Genomic DNA, 15241 nt, shown 5'->3' on the forward strand with positions numbered 1-15241 from the left:
TTTACAGATGAAGAAACTGAGGTACAGAAAAGTCAAGTAACTTGTGCAAGGTCACATAGCTAGCAAGTGGTAGAGCAAAGATTCAAACCCAAGTGCAGTCTATCTTTGAGGCTTGTGTTGTTAAATACTAAGCAAGGTACTGTCTCTGCAGAAATAGCCCTCTGAGCTACTGTTAAGAAAATCAACCCCAATTTTTTAGGCCGATTATTGACCCCAGTGCAAGCTCTGGGCCTGTAATGATGGCTTGGATGATTTTTTACTCTCAGTGTTAGGCCTTTTTTGCTCTACATTATAGACGGGTGGCTAAGCATTGAAGAGTACTTTGTGAACATAGATTTATGTTTAGAGGTGATAATTTCCAAACAATATGATATAAGCTAACATTTAGTCTCCTGGCATTAGAGCAGATCTGGCTTCAAGATTTTTCCTGGAACATATACCCATATAGTTCAGATTTCCATAAACTGACACTATTTAAGCCAAACCAGATTGTCTGGTCACTCTAGACTATAAGAGATTGTGACTTGGGACCACTCCATATGGAGCTATAAAATAATATAGAATATTTTGGTTTAAATTTTATTATAATGAAATAACGAAGAAAAGCTGAAAAGCCTATTTAGAAATGTCTATAAGAAATATATTAATAATGATCTTTAAGGTATTTTAATAGCCAACATGTTTGAGCACTAACTATGTGCCAGGCATTGTGCTGAGCACAATTTAATTATCACAACAAGCTTCAGGTTAGGTACTGTTAGTTTGATTTTATGAATGAGGAAATTGAGTCTCATAGAAGATATTTAACTATCCAAGATGAAGTAGTGAAAGAAATAGGCTTGGAAGTCAGCCAGATTGTCCAGAGTCTGAGCTCTTAACCACTATTAATAAGGGCTCCTGTCATAACACCCGCTGATCCCAGATTGGCCCCACTAGTCATTTAAAACCGAAGGAGATCCATGGTCCAATCATTCTAGCCCTCAAAGGATCCCTGGTTGCTCATTTCAATTATTGTCGGTGTAATGGAGTAGGATGCAGTCTAGTTGACTGCAGTCCATAGTATAAGTTACAGTGTGGTGGGACAGTTTTTTGCCTTTGCCACATATAGAATCCCAGCTCCTTTTTTCTCCACCCATTTCTCATTCACGTATCATTTTTTCTTTATGCTTCGCTGCTTTTATGCTTCTTTCCTAGTTTTCAACGTAATAACATTTCTTAATTTATTATTAAGTATCATTGCTTACCCTACCTCACCCCCATTATAACATAGAAGGATTCAAAATCTGGGCTGGAATTGTGAAATTATTTTTTGGGGGGGTGGGGTTAGCTAATTATATAAATGAATGGCACAACAAAGTAGCATCACCCTAGATCTGTTTCTCATCTTTAATGTGCTTGTGAATAACCTGGGGATCACGTTAAAATGTAGCTTCTGATTCAGTACATCTGTCCTGTGGCCTGAGATTCTGGGATTCTTAACTCCCAGGTTATGCAGACCACATTTGAGTAGCGAGGTCCTGGATTGGCCTGGTCCTGTCATGCTTTTAAGTAGGATCACAATTAAATGAACATTAATTAAATGGTTTAGGATATTTAAAAAGCAGCCCAGGTTTCCTGAGATGGCAATTCCCTAATGTCTTCACAAACTTATTTTAATGTTTTATAGCTTTGACACTACAGGAAGCTTTTTTTTGTGTCTAAACTAAACTTTTCAGATGCTGTGGCATTTTTCTTCTAATTTTATCTTTAGCGAAAATATATTTGGTACACCGTGCCCATTCTCTTACAGGTTACATTGTTTAAAAAAATATGAACAGTTATTCAATGTTAACAATAGTCTTTGAGATGTTCCCCACCATCTCCGTTCCTCCCCTTTAGGAATCTAAGATTTTGGGGATGTCTAAGTCAGTTCTCATTCCAGCTGCTGTTTATTTGCCTCCTCTAAGAAATCTATAAAACTGGACAAGCTTTGTAATTCCTTGCCAAATTCTGTTGCCTCTTATTTCAATGAGCTATTTAAATGTTCAATGACCATATCCCGCATCAGATATACCCCCAGCTTGCTCATAGTGCAATAGGAAGTATACTAGTAACTACTGGCCACCCAGTCCATAAAGCTCGTATTACAAAAACGCACACTCTAGGCAGAATCTGGTAAATGTCAACTTCAAAATAAATTGTGTCATACTGTTATATTTATTACCACATGGTCAATAAAAAGAAACACTTGTGAGTTGATTAAAAATAGCATACCAGGTAAAATTGGTTGTCCAGCAATTCCCAGCGGTGTCATTCCAAGATTATTCATTGCTGTGGCCCATGCAGTTGGATCAGACATAGGTAGTGTCATTGCAGTGGAATCCACATTCAGAGTTCTACTATTATCAGCTAAAAAGAAATGACAAGCAAAATAATTTTTTCTATTAAGATTACAGTATCTAGTTTACTTATCAAGGGAAACTCTGGTAAACTCTTTACAGATTTGGGCTGATGGACAAGTGGTGGATAGGGCCTTAATTCCAGCTCTTTACAAGGGTTAAAACAATATACTTGAACTGGTAGGAAGTCATAGAATTTGAAAGCAGTTTACCATATGGCATTTTAGTGTGTTTCTTTCTTTCTTTCTCTTTCTCCCTCTCTCTCTCTCTCCCCATGCTCTCCCCTCCCTCCATTCCTTCCCTCTTGTTTTTTTTTTTTTATGAAGACTTTTTTTTTAAGAGGAGTTTTAGGTTCACAGTAAAATGGAGGGGAAGGTACAGAGATTTCACATATACACCCTGCTCCCACACATGCGTAGCCTCCCCCATTAACAACATCCTCCACCAGAGTGGTACATTTGTTACAACTGATGAACCTACATTGACACATCGTAATCACTCAAAAGCCATCCTTTACATTAGGGTTCACTCTTGGTGTTGTATATTCCATGGGTTTGGACAAATGTATAATGATATGTATCCATCATTATGCTATCAGAGAGAGTATTTTTGCTACCCTAAAAATCTTCTGTGCTCTGCTTATTCATCCCTCCCAGCGCTCTAACCCCTGATCTTTTTACTCTCTCTATAGTTTTGCCTTTTATAGAATGTCATATAGTTGGATTCGTACAATAGGCAGCCTTTTCAGACTGGCTATTTTAACTTAGTAATATGCATTTAAGGTTCCTCCATGTCTTTTCATGGCTGATAACTCATTTCCTTTTAGTTCTGAAAAATATTCCATTGTTTGGATGTACAACAGTTTATTTATCTGTTCACCTACTGAAGGACATCTTGATTGCTTCCAAATTTTGTCAATTATGAATAAAACTGCTATAAACACCCTTGTGCACATTTTTGTGTGGACATAAGTTTTTTAACTCCTTTGGGTAAATGCCACGCCACGCAATCACTGGATCATATAGTAAGAGCATATTTAGTTTTGTAAGAAACCGTCAATCTGTCTTCCAAAGTGGCTGTACCATTTTGCATTCCTACTAGCAATGAATGAGATTTCCTGTTGCTCCACATCCTCACCAGCATTTGTGTTGTCAGTGTTTTGGATTCTGGCCATTCCAATAGGTGTGTAGTGGTATTTCATTGTTGTTTTAATTGCATTGCCCTGATGACATAGTATGTGGAGAATCTTTTCATATGCTTATTTGCCATCTGTATATTTTCTTTGGTGAGATGTCTATTAAAGTCTTTGGCCCATTTTTTAATCAGGTTTTCTGTTTTCTCATTGTTGAGTTTTAGGAGTTCTTTGTGCATTTTAGCTAACAGTCCTTTATCAGATGTGTATTTGGCAAATACTTTCTCTCAGTCTGTGGCTTGTCTTCTCATTCTCTTGACATTGTCTTTTGTAGAGCAGAAGATTTTAATTGTAATGAAGTCTAACTTATCAATAATTTCTTTCATGGACATGTCTTTGGTGCTGTATTTAAAAAGTCATCATCATATTCAAGGTCATCTAAGTTTCCTCATGTTATCTTCTAGGAGTTTTATAATTTTATATTTCACATTAGGTCTATGATTCACTTTGAGTTAATTTTTGTGATGGGTATGAGATCTGTGTCTAGATTGCTTTTTTTGCATGTGGATGTCCAGTTGTTCTGGCACATCTGTTGAAGAGACTATCTTGCTACCTTGTATTGCATTTGCTCCTTTGTCAAAGATCAGTTGACTGTATTTTTGAGGGTCTATTTCTGGGCCCTCTCTTCTATTCCATTGATCTATTTGTCTATTCTTTCACCAATACCACATTGTCTTGATTACTGTAGTTTTGTAGTAAGTCTTGAAGTTGGGTAGCATCATTCTTCCAACTTTGTTCTCATTCAATATTGTGCTGGCTATTCTGGCTCTATTGTCTCTTCATATAAACTTTGGAATCAGTTTGTTGATATCCACAAAATTGCTTGCTTGGATTTTGATTGGAATTGCATTGAATCAACTTGGGAGGAACTGACATCTTGACAATATTGAGTCTTCCTATGAATAAACATGAAATATCTCTCCATTTATTTGGTTCTTTGATTTTGTTCATCAGAGTTTTCTGGATTTTTTTCAAGCATACACACCACAGGAGCTTGGGATGATTAAGAGGTTTCCGATTCTTGTCATCGTCTAGTTGTATATGATTACTTCAGCAGCATCCATCCAAACTACTCATGCATGAAAACCAAGACAAAACATCCAAGGGTTTCCAGAGTAGCAATAAAAATTATATTCCTGATGTAATTTCCTATCTTTGAGGCAATACTATTGAATAGAGCTGGACACATAATCAAGAGACATCAAATTAGCCAATTGAGTATTTTGGGGGCTTACAGGGACACCAGAGAATAAGTAGATAGGAGACATAGTCTCTGCCTTCAAAGGTTATATAATCTAATTGAAGAGACCAATGATCATGGTGATGATTATTACTATTATCACTAATTATTGTACACATCATATGCTAGGTAAAGCACCTGGCATACATTAGAACCATTAAACTTTCAAAACAACCCTATAAGATAGGGACTATTTATATCTCCATTTAACAGATGAGAGGCTTTGAAAGGTCATATATATTGCCCAAGATAACATAAGATGTGTACTTTTAGCCACTATGCTTTACTATCTCCAACTAAACAATTAGGAAACAATGAAAGACTTGAATGGTATAGACAAGAAATTTTACTGAAGTTTAAGGAATGAAGAACTATTGTGGCTGGGGTAGGTGGGAAATGCTTTATCGAAAAGATAGGATTTGAAGGAATGGGCCAGATTTCTATACAACATGTCTTGAGTGATGGGTAGCTATTGTATAGGTAAAGAAGAGGGGAAAAACATTTCAGAAGTAGGGATAACATAAGCAAAGACATTGAAGTGGGTTATATATGCATGTGAATGTATATACTGCACAGTTGGGAGAGAGGTAGTCATAAGTCATCTGAACACAAAGAGACTTTTATTTGGGGAAATTTCCCTCTGACTACTAATTTCCATAGGAAAAACTTTCCATGGCTTTTCCCCTACCTCCCAGTAGGTACTCCTGCCAATTATACCTCCAAAGGCAACTCTGTTCTAATAGTAGCTTGCTAACGTCTATCACATCCTTCCAACCTGGCAACATCAGGGATGATCCTTGGCTGAGTTATTTATACAAGTGCTATTTTGGTCACTGATTGGTCAGAACAAGCAAATGCAAATGTCCAAAAGCATTACTTTTGAAATATTAGTTTTTATTATTTTTCTATGCTGCCTACGCCTCCTCTCCATAAACCACACACACAGACACCCTCCCTCACCACACACACAGAGTGATTGATGGCCCTCAGCATTTGTTACTGCAGTCAGAAGTCACATTTCAGAACTGGTGATTTTTCCATCTGTAGGAACTCTAGTTCTCACATCCAGTTTTCAGTGCACTCCCATGAAGGCATATTAGAAGGCTAGAAATAGACTGCTTGTAAATATTATCAAGAAAACAAATATGGGGCATCAAATATCCTTTGGGTCAAGAGTTTATATAGTGATTATTAGGGTCATCGGAACTCCCAATCTCCAGCCAGGGGAGACAAGATTTAGGAAATGCCTTAGCTGGAAGGGACCTTTAGAGATCACTGAGTCTGCACTCTGATTTTCTCTAGTGGCTGGAGAATGATTCCCAGAGGAAACAGCTAGGTTTAGAAGGACTGGGCCCCAATGCCAAAACTAATTTCTTACAATGGTTTGGCTACTCATTGACTCTGCAGTCCTGGGAAATATAAGAGAATCAGGAATTATTCTCAATAAAGAATTCCGAGATCAAAGAATGAGAATTTACAATGTACCAACCTAGCCAAACCCTGGACTAATTTTGCGGGGAGGGGAGAGAATTATCTAAATTATCAATTTTTTTAAAGGATAGCAGAGTATTACTATTTTCAAAATAGATATTAATTCAAATTGCCTGTAAAAATGTTAGCAGGTAGAGTTCTTGCTAGGCTTGTTTACATGAACAGATAAGGACAATGTGTAATTAACAGCATTATTTTGCTACAGTGAATTTGGTTCTTAAATTCTTAAGGAGTTCTGCCTTCTCATGTCCCTTCCCTCCTCCACCACCCATCTCCACCTGTCAAATCCTACTCATTTTTCAAGGGTCATCTCAAATGCCACCTTGTAGGTGAAGCCACCTCATTGGAATTAATTACTCTCTTCTATGTGTTATCATAACACTTTATCCAGAATTCGATTTTTATATGTTTGCTTATTCTCTCACTCCTTTTCCCCAAACCAAACTTTTATTGTCTTACTATACACCAAGTTGTGTGCTAGTGACTAGGAATACAGAGATGAACCAAACTCACTTGCTGCTCCAGAAGAACTCAAAACACAGTGAGCGGCATGACACGTAAACAACCAAATACAAATTATTGTAATAAGTACTGTAATAAAACTATGAGTAAAGTGCTATTGGAACAGAGAAGGAGTAATTAAATCTGTGGGAATGGGTTTGGATGTATGTGCTTGGGGTGGGGGGGTAGGGGGATGAGAAATGCCAGGGAACCCTTCACCAGGAAAGAATCATTTGAAATGGGACTTTAAGGAGAAACAGGATTTTCCTCCACATAGTAAAGGGAGGAATAGGGTTGAAAAGCATTCCAGGAGGCAAGAACAAGCGAACATTTACCATTGACTGCCTTGAATTACAGTTATTGGAGACATGTCTCTCTTCTGCTAGCCTGCATGCTCCTTTAGGTCAGGGACTGGGTTTTAGGTATCTTTCTTTCTCCATTTCTTAGTTCAGTGTCTGGTATAAAGTAGGTATTCAAGAAATATTTGAATGAATGAATAAAGAAAATCAACTTACATTGATTTGGGGCACAATAAGCAATCTAGGCAATGACAATCATTGATTATTTGTATACCTTTTCAGAATGATAAATTGTCTTAAAAGGGATGACAATTGCTAAACTGGTTCTCTCTCTCGAGAACAACTGAGTTTAAATGTAGGAATTTACTTAGAGTTATAACCAGGGATAGAAGCACCCAACTAATAATTCAGTTTGATCTCATTAGCTATAATCTTTTTCCCATATAGGCATAGTTACAAATCTAAACAAGCTTGTAAATTTTTACTTTCAATGAAAAATACCAGATGATCACCTCTCTCTGGCAGCAATATGGATTTAAGGTCTGCACTAACAAAACATGCTGTGTTAAACATCTGTTCCGAATCATCACTTAATGGTGGAAAAGTTAATTCCTGGCCTGATTCACTTTCCAGACTAAAAATGGATATCTAGCAATTTCCTTAAGTGTTTTATAAAAGTAGTCTCACTTCACTAAAGGAAGAGATTGCTCATTTTCTCATGAGTTCTACACTCACTGGCAGTGGCCAAGAATATTCAGAAGGCAAGTCCTTGTGGTTGTCAAATGGTCTTCAGAATACCTCACCCAAGTCTGAAGAACATGTCCTGCTATTCTGGTTCTCTGTTCTGCCTGTGTGCTTGTGTGGCGATTCCTCAAGAGATCACAGGTTGTAGAGTGGTTGTGAATGAGTGCCTTCCAGGTAAGTAGATTGAAGACATGGCATTTTGGAACAAGAGTTCATTAGCATCAAAAGAACAAAAGATTTGGAAGTGATCATCCACTTTAACTTGGTATCACTCCATAACTATCAAATCATTGCCATCTGTTTTTTATTGTTTATGCTTCCCTGATTAGTCAATTACTGTCAAAGTTATTTGATCTTGAAGACAATACACACACACACACACACACACACACATGCAGGCACACAGGCACACACATTCTGTAATACACCTATCCTGTAGTGGAGTTAATTATTTCAAACGTTTTCTTTATTTTCTGTGAAATAAGTTCAGTATGTTGGTGCCAGCTCGCCAATCGCGTTCTTTTTTTAAGACAAATGGTCTCCTTCTCTGACAAATTACTCTCCTATAATTCTCTTTCTTATGTCCAGTTGGTTGTCATGCTTGCTGTAATTTTGTTACCCAGTATTGTGCAAAGTTGAGGAGAGGATTTTGTCAACAAACGTCTATTGAAAGTGTGTTAAGAGTAGGAAGCAATCCTGCTTAGTGATCGAGAGGATGGATTTGGGAATCAGACGGCTCTGGGCTCGAGTTTAGTTCTACTACTTAGTAGCTGTAATCTACTCATTATCTTTCTTTTTTTTCCTTTCTTCTCTTCTTGCCAGCCTGCCTTCCAGCCTTCCTTTCATATTTACTGTCTGTTCATTGAACATTTTCTATGTGTCAGGCATCATTCTAGATATTGAAGACATTATGGTGAGTCAAAAAGGCTTCATCCTTGGTCTTATGACTCTAACACTCTAGTGCAGGAGGGAGATATTAAAATACAAATAAATATAAAATAATTACACATTGTGATAAGTGCTCTGAATAGAGAACTGGGTTTGATGAGAAAAACGCAAGCTACAAAATTAGGAAAATGATAGTATCTACCTTACGGGTTTGTTGAAGATTAAATTAGATAATGTGGGTAAAGAATTTAGTATGGCTTCTGGCTCATATTGTGCACCTGGTAAGTGATAATAATAACATGGGAATAGTTAAGAAGACGATGATGAAGTACTCCCAGCCCTTGAAGGGCTCAAAGTCTACTGAGAGACACAGTATATATATGAATTATTACAATACATTATACAAATAATGAAACAGGCACAGAGAGTTTAAGTAATCAGCTCAATATCACACAGCTAATAAGTGGCAGAACAAGAATACAAACCCAGGCAGCTCTGATGCCGATGCCCACAGTCTTCTCCATCACACTGAACTCTCTCCCAAAGAAGCCCTTTACTTTCTGTGCTCCCCTAGCTCACTGAACACATTACAATAGCCCCTACTACATTATATTTTTATCATCTCTTTCCATGTCTGTCTCTCCTCGTAGACTCTGGAATCCCTTATTCCTTCTTGTTATTCCCAGTGCCTATAAACCATGTCTGACATAGAGTAGATGTTCGATAAACTATTTTAAATAAATGAATGAGGAAATATATGAGTATATGTAAGAGAGTCCTGCACAGACATTCTTCTTCCCAGAAGCAGGTGCCAAGCTACTTAGAATGGGCTACTACTCTGTTCTTGTATTAAGATAAAATCTCTTTTGGTGGCTTTCTTCTGAGATTGAATATTAAACATTTTTAACAGCGAGAGAGAGGAAGATAAATAAAATGGTGATAATTTGAAGTATTAATTGAAGTATATAATTCTAACACGCTGATAACACAAGAAAATCACAATTACAGAAATACAAACTTTAAGAAAGATAAATCTGGAGATGGGGAGATAATTTACATCACAGATAAATTCTTCATGGTTAAGAAGGAACTGACTGGAATTTCTTTGGGAATTTAAGGTAATTAAATTTACTAAAATAAATGTGTGTGCAGCAGCCATATTTGTTAGTTCCTGAGGGAAGAGGACATAAACCTCATTTACTTTTGTATATTCTACAGTGATTAGCTCAAAGTATGTGCCAATAAGTGTGCTTTTAAATAAGTGAACTCTGCAAGAAGTCAGCAATTGTACAAAGTGGGGCTTGCCTGCGATGGGCATTTCATAGACCCACAGCCAAAAAAATCTCTGCATTGTGTAGTCCTGAATGGTAGACTTAGCTCCCTAGTCATTTCTGCAGAAGGAAGATAGTGGTCCAAAGCTGGGTGAAACATCAGACCTCTGGAACATACCAGGATTTAGATAAATGGTAAATAATAGTGTTAATGATAGTAATCATAACAAGACTAATACTGGTTAACACTTAATACTTATTATGTGCTGCACACTGTTCTAGGCACTTTATGTACATTAATTTAAAACTTATAACAACTCTATAAAGTAGGACCTCTCATTATCCTCATTTTACTGATGAGGTGACAGAAACAGAGAGGTTAAACAACCTGTTGATGTTCATACGGTTAGCTTGTAGTGGAGCTGGGATTCAAATCCAGGCAGTCTGGCTCCACAATTCATGCTCTTAACCACTCTGCTAAACTAGGGAAGTCATAAAGTTATAGAATATTGGAGCTGGGAGGGCTATAGAGCTCATCACTATACAGATGGCTGCTCCCTGGGTCATCTAGTGCAGTTGTGCTTAACTGGGGCTAAGTTTGCCCCCACCAGGGGACGTATTTGGAGACATCTTTGGTTGTCACCACTGAGGGCTGGGAGGTGCTACTGACATCTAGTGGATAGAAGCCAGGGATACTGGTAAATATCCTACACTGTATAGGACAGTCCCCCACAACAAACAATTATCTGACCCAAAATGTCAATAGTGCCACGGTTCAGAAACCATGTTCTATTGAAGCAATTTTAGTGTGTTCTTACCGAAGAGTGCCTTATATCTCTAGCTTCTTGACAATCCCTTTCCATCTATTACATGTGCAGCCAATCCCAACTTCTGCAGTTTATTTATGCCCTACTCCCTTATGCCACTGTGCTAAGACTAATCTGATTGCCCACCCCTCACAGAGTCTATTAACATTTTTAGCATGGTTACTTTTTTTTGGTGAGGAAGATTGGTGACCTAACATCTGTCACCAATCTTCCCCTTTTGCTTGAGGAACATCATCCCTGAGCTAACATCTGTGCCAATCTTCCTCTACTTTGTATATGGGACGCCACCATAGCATGGCTTGATGGGTGGTGTGCAGGTCCATGCCCGGGATCTGATCCCGTGGACCCTGGGTCACCAAAGCAGAGTGTGCAAACTTAACCACTATGCCACCGGGCCGGCCCCAGTGTGGTTACTTTTATTCTTCACAACAAAGAAATGATCCTCATGATGGGGAGGCCAGGTGCCATGGAAGGCTGATGGAGTACTGTTTAGAGAATGGTTCTGGGAATAGCACTAGGAATACCATGACAAAAGGAAGAGAGAGAAGTTTAGAAAATGCTTGCATGAAACACAGAAGAAAGTCCCATCTCTAGCATATCACACGGGACTTTGCATACAGTAGGCACTCAAGAAGTATTTGTTGTATAAGATTATGGCACAAGGGCAGGATTGGGTGTCCTAGAACTGAATAACATTGTGCTTTCTGTGCTCTGGCTAAGGGAAAGGAAATAGTAGGATAAATCATGTTTTGGGTCTGCATTAAGCCTAAGGCTCAAGGTTTTATCTTCTGTTTGGTATTTATTGCTCATGAAGCAATATATTGCATGTTGCAGGTGTTATTTTGAATCCCTCTTCATTTTCTTTGAAAATTAACAATCCATCACTGTGTGTGAACAATGCACTGAAGCCCCAGGCACATCCCACTCTCTCTCAGATCACAGACGTCACCAGCAGTGACGCCACAGCTTGCATCATGCCTATGCAGGGTGAGAGAACTGACAGGGGCTTTTGCAAGACAAGGCTCCCAGGCAGCTTGAGGAAGATGACACTATTAGGACAAGCAGGGACTTTATCTCCTTATGAGCGGTACCAAGGATTGATCAAAGAGCTACTCAAGGGGATCAGGACGTCACAACATATTCTTCCTTGGGGAAGAGGAGAGGACGGCACGGGAGTGAGGGGAAAAGGAAAGGAAAGGGCTTTTATGCTAGTCTATATAGTAGGTAATCATTCTGACATGGGCTGTGAGTACGGCAGGGTATAGGTGGGGGACAGTAGCTTGATCCTCAACTATGCAGATGAGAACCTCAGGGTAGAGGGTGCTTTCACAAACTGACCCTCATCCTGGAAGATTCATTTTTTTATTTTTTGAAGATTGGTACCTGAGCTAACATCCATTGCCAACCTTCTTTTTTTTTTCCTCCTTCTTCTTCTCCCCAAAGTCCCCCAGTACATAGTTGTATATTCTAGTTGTGAGTGCCTCTGGTTGTGCTATGTGGGACACCCTCTCAGCATGGCTTGATGAGCGGTGCCATGTCTGTGCCCAGGATCCAAACTGGTGAAACCCTGGGCCGTTGAAGCAGAGCGCGCGAACTTAACCACTCGGCCATGGGGCCCTCCACAATATTCATTGTTTTAGTCTATAGGCTGGAGTGTCCTGGAGACAGCCAACTCCATATTGGAGCAGTTATAAGGATGTTCAAGGTTTTTAACTAGATCTATGAGAAGCTAGAGTGCCACACCAGCCCTCCAGATGGCAGTTGCAGTGGGCATGAGGGTACAGCAAGGAAGAAGAAAGCCACAGGTTTTGGCATATGCCTCTCCAAGGAACTCACAGCATATATCCTACATTCACGAAGGCAATAGGGTATAGTGGAAGAAATACAGAACTTGGGGCCAGACAGATCTAAAATCAAATTTTGGCTCTATTATTTACTAGCTGTGTGACTTTTTAGGCAGGTTCCATACACTTTTTAGCCTGTTTATTCACCTATAGTTAGAGATGATGATACCTATCTTTCAAGTACTAAGCTAATGATGTTGATTCCTAACATTAAGTGCTTATTATGCATCTAACAGTATTTTAAGGCTTTATATGTATTATGTAATCTAATCCTCACAAAAATCCTATAAGATAGGCAATATTTATCATTATACCCATTTTACAGATAAGGAAAATGAAACACAAGGAAGTTAGGAAGTTGCCCAAAGTCACAGATGGAGTTAATGTTGGAGTTGAAATTCAAATTTAGGCAGTAGGGCTCCAGAGCCCACACTTTTAAGCACTGAGCTATATACCATCACTACAGTATAAAGAATGCCGAGCAAGTACTCAGCTGTGATCTTAACCCCACTTCCTTTATCTTTCCCTTCCTTTTTTTCAGGTTAAGAAAGAAACCATTCAGCTGCCCTGTGAAGGACTCCTCCCATTTCTCTGAGCTGGAGACAGGGGCCTCCTTTGTTATTTTAAGGTGGGCTGGCATGGTTAAAGAATTTCAGGGACAGTCTTTGTCACTTCAAGGTTATTAGCTGAATGTGAGCCAGTAGAATGGGTTGAGGTTGGATGCAGGGGTCCTGGAACCCTAGGCAGGCTCCAGCATGGGAACCTGGGAGGCTTCCTCCAAGAGCAGTGGCTAGCTGCACTAGAGAGGCTCTCTTGAGCTTTTCTGGACTAACGTCCATAATTCTCCACCCCTGGCTTCTTGGGCTTCTGAGTTACCAGTGAAATCACATTACCCTGATCTAGGGTGAATGGCTGACTGTGGCCCTCTAATCTTTAAGATCGCATCATCACATTTGTTCCATATTTCCTCACCTGATATTTAAAGAACACCGGAAGCATAAATGGGCCGCAAAAATGTTACTTACTCCAGTTCCTTTAACATCTGCACTAATTGCCTGTTAAGCCACACATTCCTTTTCATTGTTTTGGAACAGATGCATTAATATTACTGTCAGGATCCCAAATGTTGTAGCTACTGGTTTTCAGCTAGAAATCTTAATATTTAACAAAACTAATTGCATTTCAGGTACTGAGTATGCTCTTTAAGTTAATGGTGTGGCTGATGGTAGAGAGGGAATGGAGAAAGAAAAACAGAAGCATAAACTCTGTAAGTTCCGCAAATTCTGTGGTCTACGCTTTCCTGAGGGAAGTTGTGTAAGAGATGACTTGGCAACCTTGTGCTACGCTGTTGGAAGTCTGGCAAGATCTCCTGGAGGAAAAAATAAACAGCCCTGAAGTTAATCCACAAGCCGTTCTGCTTTAGCCCTTGTTGCTGAAAATTTCTCCAACATGTTTCAGTCTAGTTCCTGGCCATAGGAGATAGAGTACAACAAAGATAAATATAGCATGGACTAGATCTGGAATTAGGAGGGCTGAGTTTGAACTCTGGCTCTACTGTTTACTCGCTGTGTGGCAATCACTTACACCCGTGTTTGTCAAAGTGCGGTCCAACCAAGTACTTCAGAATCACCTGGCATGCTTGCTAAATAGCCAAGTTTCAAGGCCTGTGACTGAGGTTTTTACCTGGTGGTGCTGGGGAATCTTGTTGAACAAGCACCCTAGATAACTCTTATGCCCACTGCAAATTTGAGAAACACAGAGCTTCAGTTTCCCTATCCATAAATAAGAATGATAGCACCCCTTTCACAGGGTTGTGGTGAAAACAACACAGGTGGGCGATATGTGCCAGCTGTACCTGAATCTTTGAATGAGATTATGGCAGGGCTTCAGGATACATTCTGAATATTAATTTAACAAATGTGCTAAATCCATGCACTACTTGGTGGTACCAAGGTGAAAAATTCATGTTTCCCTGCCCTTTGAAGGGCTCATAGACTAGTGCGAGAGACAGACATGAAAAGAAAAACTACTGTATAGTTTGATAATGGCTAAACAGACATATGAAGAAGGGGGAGGCAGTTACTCTGCTAGGAGGAGAGGTGGTGGTGGAGGAGGGAGGGGAGCATAGAGGACATGATGTTAAGCTGGTGAAGGTGACTTTAAAGTGAGTTTTGAGAGAAAAGCCAATTATTATGGTACCATCAGTGTCTTAAAAGGTATAGGAGATAAGGCTGTATTTGTGCTAAGTCTAAATCCCAGAATAGATATTGTCCTTGTTTGGGGAGATGGGCATGAGTGAAGAATATTTTCCATATCACTTTACTTATTATTCCTCTCTCCTAAAAGTTGAAGGTTAAAACACTGGAGTCTTTTGTGTTCTTCTGTTGGTTGGACTCTAAGAGGATGGGTATTAGACCATATTGTTGAATTGCTTTGCAGGTCACTAACTACAAGGCCATGGTCTAAGTCAGGGGGGTGGGACACTGGCCATGACCACTATAAACAAGTCAAGCGCTAAATCCTACCGATAATGGGAACTTTGGCTTGAGAACTAGCTGCCTCAGCA

At 39.2% G+C, this 15241-nt stretch overlaps 1 protein-coding gene across 17 annotated transcripts in view; it reads right to left on the reverse strand.

Annotated features, from left to right (window-relative positions):
- The window catches only part of ENOX2 (ecto-NOX disulfide-thiol exchanger 2), a 259106-nt gene that overhangs the window by 64007 nt on the left and 179858 nt on the right, over positions 1-15241 (reverse strand). For 16 of the 17 annotated variants that reach the window (XM_014852950.3, XM_014852953.3, XM_070501969.1 and 13 more), the window contains one exon: positions 2254-2388. The exons of the other annotated variant lie outside the window; for it this stretch is intronic. In XM_014852950.3, the coding sequence (XP_014708436.1) occupies positions 2254-2350 (97 nt within the window). In that variant the 5' untranslated portion in view covers positions 2351-2388. The remainder of the gene's footprint in view (positions 1-2253; positions 2389-15241) is intronic. 17 annotated transcript variants of the gene reach the window in all.

The sequence above is a fragment of the Equus asinus genome, chromosome X (genome assembly GCF_041296235.1).
Source record: "Equus asinus isolate D_3611 breed Donkey chromosome X, EquAss-T2T_v2, whole genome shotgun sequence".
NCBI lineage: Eukaryota > Metazoa > Chordata > Mammalia > Perissodactyla > Equidae > Equus > Equus asinus.